The sequence below is a fragment of the Lynx canadensis genome, chromosome E2 (assembly GCF_007474595.2).
Source record: "Lynx canadensis isolate LIC74 chromosome E2, mLynCan4.pri.v2, whole genome shotgun sequence".
Taxonomy (NCBI): Eukaryota; Metazoa; Chordata; class Mammalia; order Carnivora; family Felidae; genus Lynx; species Lynx canadensis.
In genome coordinates, this window is record NC_044317.1 from 12,919,753 (window position 1) to 12,932,404 (window position 12,652).

Below are 12,652 nucleotides of genomic sequence, written 5' to 3' on the forward strand. Positions count from 1 at the left end.
CCCTTGAAAGCTGGATGTAGCTGCGGCCACTGCCACCATCAATTGCTGAGAGGGACTTCTTCATGCTGGCAGCTCTCCTTCAAAGTCAGGCATGTGGGTCTGAGGAGAGGGGCCACGTTACGTGCCCAGGCCCTAAGGGCAACGAAGGCCGGGAGAGGGAGGCGGAAAAGGGCATTTTCAGCCTCTTTCATGGGAGGCAGTTTATGTCTCAAAGCTAGGGGATACCTGTAACACAGGAAGGGGGCTCAGATGTGAAGGGGTAGAAGGAATGACTCACGTCCACTGTGAGAAGCCGCCTGGCACGTCCGGGACTCAGGCCTGCAGCATTGCTCTGTCTGCCCGTGCTCTGTTCTCGCCCCGCTTTGGATTCTGCACAGGGTGGAGCCGGTAACGGAGCAGTCTGGCGCCAGGACTGTGCAGCCTGAAGGCACTGACAGACCCAGCCTCCGCTTCCAGCCGATCCCACTGGGTATTTTCTTTCTTTCTTTTTTTTTTTTTTTTTTTAAGTTTATTTATTTCGAGAGCAGGGGAAGCAGGGGAGGGGCAGAGAGAGAGAGAGAGGGAGAGACAGCATCCCAGGCAAGCTCCTCACTGTCCGATGTGGGGCTCGAACTCACAAACCCATGAGATCATGGCCTGAGCCCAAATCAAGAGTCAGACTCTTGAGCGACGGAGCCACGCAGGCGCCCCCCCACTGGATGGCTTCAAGTTAAGTCCTCTAACTTGTTGGAACACTGCAGCGGTTGCAAGGCTGGGGACTGAGATCCCACTGCTCCTCTCAGCTCACTGTCCACCTGAGCCCGGTTACTGTAGCCCTGAGACGGGGCACTCAGAGCATCTACCCTACGAGGCTGCGGTGAGGGTTGGGTGAGGTGCTGGGTGTGAAGATGCAGCCCCATCTGGCAGATGGTTAATTTCAATCACTTCTGGCCGCTGGTTGCAACATTCTAGCATTGGGGATGACACGGCGACCCTTTCCTTCCTGGGAGCCCTATGAAAATAAGTGAACTACTTTGCGCCCATTTGATGAGGTCAGAGTGGGCACATCAGGGAGTCGGCTCAGGGAACCCTGGAGACCAGTTGTCCAGGATGTCCACCCCCTTCTGCTTCTCTCCCTTTTCCTCATTCTAGTCCTTCCATCCACTTGGTCTGTTTCTGTCTTCTGCTTCCTTCCCATCTGACTGCTGACCTCCCCTGCCCTTGTGTCATCTGCGGTCACTCATTATGACTTCTGTTCATGAACTATCTGTCCCGAGTTCCATGAATCAGGCTCTCACAGCCCCCGGGGGAATGTAAGAGGGCATGTCCCCCAGGAAACCTGTCCCGGGGTCTTTATGAGAGATGAATGTAGAACAAAGACCTCCACCCTGTTTCCTGGTGCTTGGTCCCTGTGATGATTAAGTTTGTGTCTCACTTAGGGCCATGGGGTGCACAGAGATTTGGCCAAATATTATTTTGGGTGAGTCTCTAAGAGTGTTTTTGTTTTGTTTTTTATTTTTTATTTTTTAGTGTTTGTTTATTTTTGAGAGAGACAGAGACAAAGTGTGAGCGGCAGAGGGGCGGAGAGAAAGGGAGACAGAATCCAGAACAGGCTCCAGGCTCTGAGCAAGCTGTCAGCCCAGAGTCTGACGCAGGGCTTGACCTCACAAACCGCAAGATCATGACCTGAGCCAGAGTCTGACGCTTAACCAACTGAGCCACCCAGGTACCCCATTAAGAGTGTTTTGGGACGAGATCAACATTTGAAGGGGTTGATGCAGTAAAGCGGATGTGGGTGGGCCTCATAGAAGGCTTGAATAGAATGAAAAGATTTACTTCCCAAGAGTAAGAGGGAACTCTTCCTACCTGACCGCCATTGAGCTGGGACATCAGTTTTCTTTCTTCCTGCCTTCAGACTTGAACTGAAACTGACTCTTCTAGGTCTCAGACTTGTTGGTCTTTGGACTGGAACTATGCCATTATCTCTCATGGGTCTGCAGTTTGCCGACTGCCAATCTTGAGATTTGTCAGCCAATTCCTTATGATAAATCTCTTTCTTTCTGTGTATACATCCTATCGGTTCTGTTTCTCTGGGGAATCTTGACGATACAGCCCTTGAATGGGGGTGGGGCCAGCCATAACCAGGCTTACCTGCTCTGGGCTGTAGGTGATAGGTGCTCAGGAAGATGCCCATTACACATGTGGACATGGTTTGCCATAGGTGGTGAACTTCCCAGACACTCCACTAGCCCCCTTGTGATAATTGACTCATCACTGGCAATCTGGTAGCCATTGAATGGTTTTTCCCCCAAAGCTGGGTCCTATGATCAGGGCCCCAGGAGAATGATGCAGGTTTCTGCATTCTCTCATTTCTGTGCAATCACATCCTACTCAGTATTCTCATTTTTAGGGGATAGTGATGATGTTTAGCCCAAAGAGAATGATGAATTTATATTAATGCTGTGCCTTCTATCTTGGGCACATCAGGAATTTCTAAGTGCCTCTGCCCTGTGTGGTGGACATGCGTGTGATTTTCTGTCCCCGGTGGACATTGCAAATGTGAAAGTGACCAGGGGTATTAAGATACGTCACTGGGTGCCTGGTTGGCTCAGTCGGTTAAGCATCCGACTTCACCTCAGGTCATGATCTCACGGTTCATGAGTTCGAGCTGACAGCTCGGGACCTGGATTCTGCTTTGGATTCTGCATCTTCGGCTCTCTCTGCCCCTCCCTCGCTCATGTTCTGTCTCTCTCTCTCAAAAATAAATTAAAAAAAATAGATATACCAAAGGAATAGACACAGAAAGCCAGACGAGACAAAGTACAGGCGTTCACCTTGGTACATGGACATTTGGGTAATGTGTCCTTGAGTGGATGAATCAGAACCATGAATGGAAGAAGAAGACTAAGGTGGGGGTGATAAATTCCAACTTCTTCCTAATTAAACACACAGTCTGGATCATCAGTGCCTCAGAGACAGTCTCCTGTTCTCCACGGCAAGCAAGCAGGTGCTGAGTAAGTGCTCTTGGCTCTTGTGTTGCATGAAGTCTTGAGAACAGGAAAATGAGAAGGCTCCCATTTGTTACCATCTTGGCAGCCACAGTGGACCACAGACAGAGGAAGAAAGGGGTTGGGCTCAGGGGAGGGGCCTTGAAGTCACAAGCGAAACTCTGGGGTCTGATCCAACCCCCCCCCCCAAAAAAAAAAAAAACAGAATCGATTTCATGGACTTCCATTCATGAATTCTGCAGACATCAAGTGGCACTTACTTAGGGCCAGGCCCTGAGCACCGAGTGAGGGTACGCAGGAGTCCCCTCCCTCTCCCACTGTGGAAGAGCTGCTTTCTCCAGTGGTGAACAGCCAAGGAGAGGAGCCCAGAAACTAGAAGATCTGCGGTGACTGGCACACAGACCCATCTCAGTCCTCCCCTACATGGGATCGGCCGACTCTTGCCTCCCCCACCGACAGAGGGCAGTGGGGTGTTTGTTCCCCAGAGCAGGCCAGCTGCTGGCTTTGCTTCTCACTTAGAGCCACCGCGACCATCTCCGACCCAGGGGCTTAGCCCACAGGCAGCTGCGGTGCGTGGGCCGGGAGCAGGCAGGCAAGTGGGCAGGCAGACAGGCAGCAGGACACTCGAAAACTGTCTCTGGCCAGGGCTAGGTGTCTCCCCAGAGGACACGAAGACCAGGGATATCGTCCCTCCTGCCTTTTGATGGTACCACCAAGGGCATAGGCAATGGGGTTGATTGCCATGGTGGGTTCGGGGTGTGAAGGAGGCCAGGCCAGGCTGCCCACTCTGCTGCCCCGTGTCTCGGGGCCACTCAGGGGACCATACCCACTGCCTGGGGGCTGAGGAGCAGGGAGGGCCAGTCTGGAAGTGAGTGAAGCCCCTGTGCACTTGGGCCCTTCCTCTGCACCCCTCCCTCCCTCCTCTTATGCTCTGCCCTGCTCTTTCTCCCTTCAGATTTAGACATGGCTGGAGAGCCCAGACCCGGCCCCACCCAGCCAGGCCAGAAGAGGCAGCAGGGCACAGCCATCTCCTGGTGAGTCTGTCCAGGGTTGTCCGCAGGGGAGGGGGGCTGCTTGCGGGCTTGTCTGGGGCTCTGGGTCCCCCTGGGATGGAACAAGGAGCTCAGGAGGCCAGCTCAGGGAACTCACTGAGGCACCTGGGGGTTCCTTCTCACTCGGCCTCAGCTTTTGTCCATAAACTGAAGGAGATGACCCGTTCATTCCAAGGCTTCTCAATCCTGATGTCACCCAGCACCACCTGCTGACTGAGGCAGGATGCCCCCTCCTCCCACCTGGAGCCAGGGGGCATGGGTCCTCCCAGGGGATCCCCACCTTCATGGTGCTTGGGGGCTTTTTCCAGGTACAGATATTTGGGAAGTAGCAAATGGGAACTTCCCTGGATGAAATCTTGCCCCAAACTTGGGAAGTGTAAGAAAATGTTAAGGGGTGCCTGGGCGGCTCAGTCGGTTAACCATCTGACTTCGGCTCAGGTCTTGATCTCAGGGTTTGTGAATTTGAACCCGAAGTCAGGCTCTGTGCTGACAGCATGGAGCCTGCTTCAGATTCTTGGTTTCCCTTTCTCTCTGCCCTTCCCCAACTCATGCTTGCTCTCTCTCTCCCAACAATAACAAAATAAACATTAAAAAAAAAAAAAAAAAGAGGATAATGTTAAGAAATCTTTAAACATTTTCAGAAAGGAGCTTGCCACGTTCTGCCAGCTAACGTGCCCTTTTCACAGGCGTAACGAGTGTCCCCTCAGCTGGGCATCTGTGATGGCCTCACTCAGCTCCTGGCCCTCCTGCAGGCATTTGGGTGGTTTCTGTCTTGCGGTGGAGGAGGCAGTGGGGCAGGTGTTTGCTGTTAGGAACAGCAGTGTGTAAATCCCCTGGGGCCAAAGTTTCCAGTCTCTTTTGGGTTTCACCTTGCCTCATCTTCCTGGAAAGGAGATGGCGGAGTTGGGCTGGGGGCTGATCTGAGAAGTCCCTGAACCTCCAGGTTGACCTTGAGAGAGATTAAACCAAATCTCTCCCTGTCAGTGTCAGCCTGAAGGTCTGTGTCACCCTGTGAGTGTGCCGGCGTGGGTGGCTTTTGCACCGCGTTTGTTTGGGGCTGATGAGTAGGTGTGTGCTCACAGGTAATGCGGTTTTTTAAACTCGCATCTCTTCAGTGGAGCAGAACTGCATATGTGGTGTTGGTTTGCCTTGCATCTCATGTGATTCTGGGGGTTTGGTAATTATCACTGTCTGATAGGAGCAAAGTGGTTCTCTGCCGTAGTTCTCTCATGTGCTTTTTTACCGTGGCCACTTTTGAGGCCACTTTTGAGGCCTCCTTCACACCCCAAACTGACCATGGGAATCAACCCCATTGCCCCTAAGGGCCTCAGTTCTTCGCTTTGTCACCTTCGGATTTCCTGTCCTCCCCCACTACCTTCCCAGCCTGCTCTGACCTGCTTCTGCCAGACTTCTGAAGGGTGCAGGTGCAGGAATAGGGAGGCAATGGGGCGTAATGGCAGCTGCCCGGCAGGGGCTCGGACTCCATTCAGAGGGGACCCCGCCTTCAAGGCTGGGGGCAGGGGTGACCTCCTTAAGTCACACATCCCCAGTAGGGACTCCAGTAGGGAGAATGAAGCATTTTGCGGGGTGGGGGTGGGGGGTGGGGGGCTGTCACTGGAGCCGCCTGGGTCCAGGGCAGCAGTGGGTGGGCCGCTGGGACTGTGGCTCTGGGCCTTAGGATGGTGCCCAGAGGAATGACAGGTTGGGGATGTGGTTCTGGCAGCCGCTGAGCTGCTGGATGACCTGTCTGTGAGAACTAGTCAAGTCCAGGACATGTGACCTGAGCCTCCAAATGGAATTTTTCAACCTGTAGGGAAAGGCCTGTGGTGTAAGGATTGTCCCAAGTCCCCGCGGACACAGGTGGTTTGACCTCTGCCCACAGCACCGTTCTGAAGGAGTGTTCTATTTCTCCTTTTGTGGGAAGCCCGGACTTGCAGACTGTAGCAATTAACCCAGACCAGAGGACAGAGCACGGAGAAGCCATGTGACCAGGCCACTGCCCCTTGGGGGAAAAGACTCAAGGGCAGTTGCCATCAGCCCTGGCTGATGACTGAGGGGTGGCATGGGGTGGGATGAGGGTAGGAGGGCCGGCACCAGAGCCCACCTTCCTTCAGGCCAAGAGGGACCCCGTAACTGCAGCAAGCACGGCTGTGGGGCGCATGTAGCCTAACATCTAATTCCCAAACCCATCCTGTGTGTGTTTCAACTCAGGCTGCTCTCCAGTCTGTGCTAAGCAGTCAATGAAATATCATTCCTACACCATTCATTTTTGACTACGTCAAAAAGTTGTAAGAAAAAAAAATGGAAGGGAGGAAAAAGTCAAACCATTGCATTGGCCGGGAATCGAACCCGGGCCTCCCGCGTGGCAGGCGAGAATTCTACCACTGAACCACCAATGCTGCTACGAAGAACTGTTTGCCGCGGAGACTCAGGTGGTCAGCCACAGGCTTCAGCACTATGTCTGCTCTCCGTCAACGTTTCCGTCCGGTCCGAGGGGGCGGAGCTCTCCAGCCAATCCAAAAGGATCCAGAAGGGAGAATTTTCCCTGAGCAGTGGCGCCCAGCGGAGACGCATCAGCTTCAGTTCTGTCCTAGCGTCCTAGCCCCCAAGCCCCCAAGTCCCCAAGCCCCCAAGCCCTCCCGCTGGCTGGTTCCAAGCCCTCCCGAGGCTGCGCTGGGCGCTGGGCGCGGGACCCCCACCCACCTCTAGCCCGACCCCCGGGGCTGCGCACGCGCCCTCCTGGCGCGCCGCTGTCACTTTCTCCTTTCTCCAAGGACGATCCTCCCACCACCGGAATCAGCAATCGGCATCCCTGCTGTGTCCAGGCCGCCCGTCCAGATCTCCTGAAGCCAGAAAGCGGAGGCGAGGATGGCCGGAAATTTCACTAACCGGCCTGTGGGGCGTCTCAGGATGAAGGCGAACTCCCTCCCCTCGCCCCCAACGTCCTCCATTCTGACCCAGTAGCCTTACAGGCCTCGCCCCTCGTGGGCTGGGCCTGAGCTGGGGACGCACAGCACCAGAAAGTTGTTTTAGAAGCTGTATTGCTGCCGCGTGCATCCCCTCCCCTGATCCTTATCCCCCGTTCCAGCCCCGGGTGCAGATGGCAACCGAAGCTCCTGTAGCTGTGTCCCCACAGAGCCTCCCTGCCCAGTCAGGTGCTTAATTCTCTTTGCACCCATCTCCACATCCCTCCTAGGCACCAATTCCCTGCCTGGAGATGCATGGTACATGAGAGAAGGGGGAAAGGCCGGGCAACGAGAGTCTGGGACTTTCCAGACTCCTGCTCTCTCCCAAGGACTGGAGCAAAGAGGAAGGCGGCCTGGCCACAGCCTTAATCCTGCCTGGCTGGCCCTGCCAGTCAGTGCTGGGCCACATCCTGGCAATCCCAACCAAGGATTAAAGGCTCTCACACCCCCACTGTGGCTTTGGGCCCTGACTTAACTCTTTCCTTTCATCCTTTGCCAGACTACGATCCAGAACATCAGCTGTTCCTGGGTCAGGCAGAGGAACTTTTGGAGAGCCCTGATCTGGCCGGCCAGAAGGCTGCAGGCGATTGACCCCTCCTGCCCACTGGGGCCACCTGACAGATACCCCTTATTAGAGGCCAGACATGGGGAAGCTGGTTTGCTGTGTTCTCTCAAAATGGCCTTGGTCAAGTCCCTAAGGCCTCTTCCAATGGAGAATTCTGGGATTCTAAGGAAAAGTTGCACACCTCAGTTTCTTCAAGTTAAATGGGTCTGGGAAAGGACTCTGGCCATGGAGAGTGACCCCTTCCCCATTTGTCTCTGTTGCAGCAGCAGTAACTATGACCTGGACTACAAGCTGTACAGGGAAGATGTCCCCTACCGGTAGGTGGGTCTTGCCCCGTTGGTCCTCTGGGTAAACAGGTGGGGCTGGTTGGCCTGACTCCCTCTCTATCCTGTCCCAGTAGTGTGTATGAATGCCAAAGAATCCCTCCACTCATTAACCGCGTGCCTGTCAAGATCCGGAGGACCCAGGTGGGCATGGGGATCAAGAGCAGCTGCAGTCCCCACAAGGGCCCCAGGAAGAGCCACCTGCCCCAAGAGCAAATAAAGCGTGAGTGAAGGGGCAGAGCCTTCACCTGCAGGGCTAGGAAAGAGCTGGGAGGACCTCGGCAGTGAGGGCAGGCCCGGGAGCATGGGCAGCCATGCCCTCTGCCTCCGGGGCCGTGGGACACCAGCTCCGGCCCCTCTCCACACAGTCCAGACCGAGGAGCTGCACTCCATCAGGGGGGAGCTAAGCCAGATCAAAGCCCAGGTGGACCGTCTGTTGGAGACTCTGGAGCGCATGGACCAGCAGAGGGACCAGCTTCTGGGTCACGCACCTCCAACTGGGGGCCCAGCCTGCACTCCAAGTGAGCTCCAGCTTTGCCCACTGCTGAAGGTGCCGGGGGGCATGGCACCTGGCATCCTGCTTTCCATCTGCAGGGCTCCTTCCTGCCCTCCCCAGGGTCTGGTTGTCCCCATGGCTGAAGACCCTATGGCTTCAAGGTTGCTCTAGGACCTTCCCCCCACCACTCAGCAGCTGTCTGGGGGCAGAACAGTGTCCCAGTCCACCCCCATCTTGTCGTCTCAAGCCCTAGGCACCCTAGATCAGTGCCGGGCACCAAGCAGCCTCTCTGAGATCAGCCGGGACCTCCAAACCTGGCCACTAACTGGCGACTGTCCCTGAACAGGGTCAGAGGCCAGTGAAGAAAACAGGGCCCTGGTGAGTAAGAGATCCTCATGCAGAAACACTGAAGCCAAGCAGGAGCCCAGGGGCCAGAGGCCCCATCCAGAAGCAGACAGCCCCGAGGACAGCACAGACCCAGAGGAGGCAGTGAGTGGCCCGGCACCTCCCCTCATCCTCACCCTCCCTGCGTTTGAGTCCTTGTGGCCTCCCTGTGAACAAGGGAGAGACTCGGGTTTGTGCGGGAGCCCACAGTGGTGGTTGAGGGGAGACACAGGACTTCTACCGCAGGCAAGCCCCAGAACATGGGCCCTGCACTGCGTTGTCTCCCACTCTCAACTCGGGCTTGATGAGCTCAGCTGGACTAGGGAACACAGCCAGGCAGCTGGGCCAGTTCTGGGCTGAAATACCATCTTCTCCAGGAAGCCAGGAGGCGGGCTTTGAGCACCACAGACATCACAGCTGTGCCTCATGGCCCCACACCCCTTGCCTGAGAACCACCTGGCAAACTTGTTAAAACCGATTTCTGCCTTTTCCCTGCCCCCACATCTTATATTGTACCGTGCTCCCCGGGGAAGCTGTGGCACATGGACCTTCCCGGATGGAGAACATCCAACCTGAGTCTGATAAGAGCCCTTCGTGCAACATCAAAGGGCCCAAATGTTCCCTGACCTACCATATCCTCCTCCCTTATTGGTAGTCCCTGAGATAGGCCAAGCCCCGGGTTTGTTTGGGCCATCTCAACAGGGCCCAGGATGCCGGTGCAGGGGCTGGCAGTAATGAACTTCCCTTCCTCCACCTGTCTAGCTTTGCCCCTCCAACTGCTGGGCTCTGGAGGGCCATTACTATTGCCCAGGCCTGAGTCACATCTGGGGAAAGACTGGGCTAGAGGAAGGGAATGTTTGTTTTGTCTAGGGGTTCTGGGTTCCCAGTCCTCTAGAAGAATCTTGAGGAGCACTGAGCTGCCCAAGCTGCCCAGAAAGAGATGTGGGGGTGAGGGGAGATGTTGGCAGACAGACCTCCCCTTCCCAGACACCCCATGGCTCTCACTCCTCCTGGCCAGAGTCCTGCTTCTGTCTTTCTACAGGTGAAGAATCATGCATCAGACCAGGAAAGCAGTCAATAGAAGAGTGGAACCCCTCCCGGCTCCTTCCCAGGCTTCCTTCCTTGCCTCGTATGATTTCTGGAAGGCGTCCTGGTGGCACCTGTGCAACCAGAGGCACCCATTTTGGAATGAGGACAATGAAGTGGAGGCTTGGCTCAGCCGCACCAGCAGGGAAGTCTCTCCGTAATGGTGGCTTTTGCTTTGGAGGCCAAGCTTCCAGATAGTCGGGGGGCTGAGAGGGAGGCCTGCAACTGCCTAGCACATGCTCGCCATCCTCATGAGGCTGAGGCCCAGTCTTGCAAGGGGCAGCTGAACAGGCCCCTGCCTTGGGAGCGCCTCAGCCCCTCTGACTGCAAGCACTGCTTTGGCTGCTTTTCCCTCCTCTCCAGGTCCTGCCAGTTCCAAGTGTGGAGCGTCCTGCAGCCACCAGCCCCGCTTTCCCAGTTCCAGTGATGCACAGGAAGATCCACTCAAGTTCTACAGTCCCTTCCGGTCTTTAAGCTCCTCGGTGTGTGTCCCACATAACCCACCTTTGGTTCCAGACTGCCCACCCACCCTATAAAGCCCTCATTCATAACAGGGGTATCATTTTTATGTCCTGTTTCTATCTTGTCTCTCGCTTGACACTGTGTATTTCAGACCTGCTCTGGAAATGCTGTAATGTCAAAGGGGAAAAATAAAATTTGTATTTTTCCCTGGTCAGGGGTTCTTGGTATGGTCTCCAAGCTTCATTCTGGTCCTTTGGCTGCCTTAGGTCAGGCCTTCCGGGAGAAGCTGAGCAAGCCCCGGACACACGCACATTCAGAAGCTCCTACCAAGCCAGGGCACAGGAGCCACACAGGGAAGATGCCACTCTTGTGGTCACTCAGCTAGGCCAGCTCTGCCATATGGAATAATGGCCAGGCTGCACCTGGTCTCCCAACATCCAGAAGCTCTTACTCCTGGCAGTTTATCCGCCATCTCCCAGGAGCCAAGACTAGACGATAACAAAGCCAGCCTGGACCCCTACTTCTTACCAGCAGTGCAGGAGGCCTCCGGCTGTGCTGCTCTGCACACGGCCAAGGAAAGGTGGGATCTGGCTTCCACCCAGAGCCAAACCCCTCTCTGCTACCCACCCCTGAGCTTTGGTCTTGCCCAGCACCAAACCAGAGGCCAGAGAGTGCACCCAGAGTGCTCCTGGGGCCACACAACCCTCCCTACTCGTGCCACACCTCGGCAGCAGCCGCTATGGTGCTCAAAGGGGCAGCCTCTCCTTCTTCAAAGCACATTTCCCCACACCAACCCCAGCACCTCCTTCACCTTCAGCCGGTCTCTTCTGCTTATGTTGCTCTAAGGAACAGGACACCTTTATGACAATGCTGTCCCAAGCCCTTGACACCAGGGGCCCAAGACCACATTACATGCTCAGAAGAGCCTTGCTCCGTTAAGTCCGCCACTGACAAGAAACACAACAGAAGACTTTTTCAGATATAAAGGAGTTTGTTTTAGCTCAGATATAAATGACAAGGCACAGCCCCCTGTCCACTCTCTCAAGAGCAGGCCAATTCTATAAAAGGGAGTCACTAGCTGGCCTGCATAGGGTCCATCCCTGACAAGACAAGAGCTCCAAGCCCCGTTTTCCAGGCCAGTCCAGCTGAAGTCTTTTTCAACGTGGGAGTCAGGCCGCATTCCCAAGTTTCCTCTAATTGGTCGGAGCTGGGAAGCACCGGCTCAAGTAGAAACGTTTCTTTAATGAAATCGTTGCAACACAGCTGTCCAGTGCCATCAGTTCTGTGCACGCCTCCTCAGATCCTTTCTGGCCTCGGAGTTCTCAGCTCGGCGCAGTCTGGAAGCTGTCGGCACAGGTCCTTTAGGGGATGGCGGCAGCTCGGTCCTTGGCGTCCGTCGTGGCTCAGGCTTCTGGTTCAGGACGGCGCGGCGGCGCTCCTCCGCCGGGCAGCCCGCACCAAGCACTGCTGCAGTACGGGATAGAGCCGGTGGCAGCCCTCGAGGCCCAGACGCACTGCCTCGGCCCAGCTCTCGGTCGGGCCGCCCTCCCCGCTGCCCAGCAGCCCGGCCACCTGGTTGAGCACGGGCATGAGCGCCACGGTGAGGCCGGCGGCGGCGTGCTCCTCCTCCAGTCGCGTGGGATCCAGTAGCCAGGTGGGCGCCGGCTCCGGCGTGCGGCTCAGGCCGCAGCCCACCACCAGGTCGTACATCTCGACCCCCGCGTCGGCCAGGGCGAGCGCGGCGGCCGTGAGCGCGGCAGCCAGCGCCGAGCCACCGTCCTCCAGCAGCAGCGCTGACACCTCGAGCTGCGCGCGCGGGTAGCGGCCCAGGCGCACGGCCGGCTCCAGCGCCTCCTGCAGGGCCAGCGCCAGCTCTCGCTCCTCCCCGCCGCCCGGGGGCGCGCGGCGCCGGCGGCCGGCGAAGGGCGCACGGCGGAAGTCGCAAAGCAGGCGGCCGCGCAACGCGGCCGGGGCCTCGCCGCCCGCCCCGGCCGGGCCGCCGCCGCGGTCGCCGCCCTCGGCCTGGCGCGGGCCGGACACGGCGCACAGCACCTTGGTGCCTCCCGCCTCCAGATAGGCCGAGCCCTTGGCCTGGCTCAGCAGCCCGGCGCGCGCATACACGGGCCGCAGCCGCGTCGGGTCGCGGGCTGCTGGCGCCTCCTCGTCATCGGCCGCGTACAGCTGCGGCGGCTGGGACTCCTCGGGCCCTCGGATACGGCGGTGGTCCCCAGGCATGGCGGTGCCTGGAGCGCGAGCCGCTTCCGCCCGCCGACCTGGGCTCGCGCGAGGGCTCTTCCGCCCGCTTAAAGGCCCGCGCCCGCGCGGGGTCTG

The 12,652-nt window shown here is 57.0% G+C and overlaps 2 protein-coding genes and 1 non-coding gene across 14 annotated transcripts; 1 reads left to right on the plus strand and 2 right to left on the minus strand.

The window, feature by feature from the left end:
* Positions 1 to 3,253: 3,253 nt before the first annotated feature.
* Positions 3,254 to 10,544, plus strand: LOC115502979 (heterogeneous nuclear ribonucleoproteins C1/C2-like). Of its 12 annotated transcripts, none has more exons than XR_003965269.2 (7): positions 3,259 to 3,693; positions 3,943 to 4,021; positions 6,251 to 7,887; positions 7,968 to 8,116; positions 8,262 to 8,414; positions 8,736 to 9,721; positions 9,792 to 10,544. XR_003965269.2 is itself a non-coding variant. In XM_030298880.2 (7 exons), exons 3-7 carry the CDS (start codon positions 7,682 to 7,684, stop codon positions 9,852 to 9,854), a joined length of 690 nt encoding a protein of 229 aa, XP_030154740.1. In that variant the 5' UTR covers positions 3,265 to 3,693; positions 3,943 to 4,021; positions 6,251 to 7,681; the 3' UTR covers positions 9,855 to 10,544. The 12 variants fall into 12 exon arrangements, 10 of the variants coding, with proteins under 10 accessions (XP_030154739.1, XP_030154737.1, XP_030154733.1 ...); XR_003965270.2 differs by having other exon boundaries at positions 9,816 to 10,544; XM_030298880.2 differs by having other exon boundaries at positions 3,265 to 3,693; positions 8,736 to 8,878; positions 9,816 to 10,544.
* TRNAG-GCC lies at positions 6,368 to 6,438 on the minus strand. Its single transcript has one exon. It is a non-coding gene; the product is annotated as a tRNA-Gly (tRNA).
* Positions 10,545 to 11,292: 748 nt separating the features above from the next.
* On the minus strand, positions 11,293 to 12,611 carry EXOSC6 (exosome component 6). The gene has a single exon (XM_030299548.1). The coding sequence runs from the start codon at positions 12,554 to 12,556 to the stop codon at positions 11,738 to 11,740; it is 819 nt and encodes a 272-aa protein (XP_030155408.1). The 5' UTR covers positions 12,557 to 12,611; the 3' UTR covers positions 11,293 to 11,737.
* Between the last annotated feature and the right edge of the window lie 41 nt (positions 12,612 to 12,652).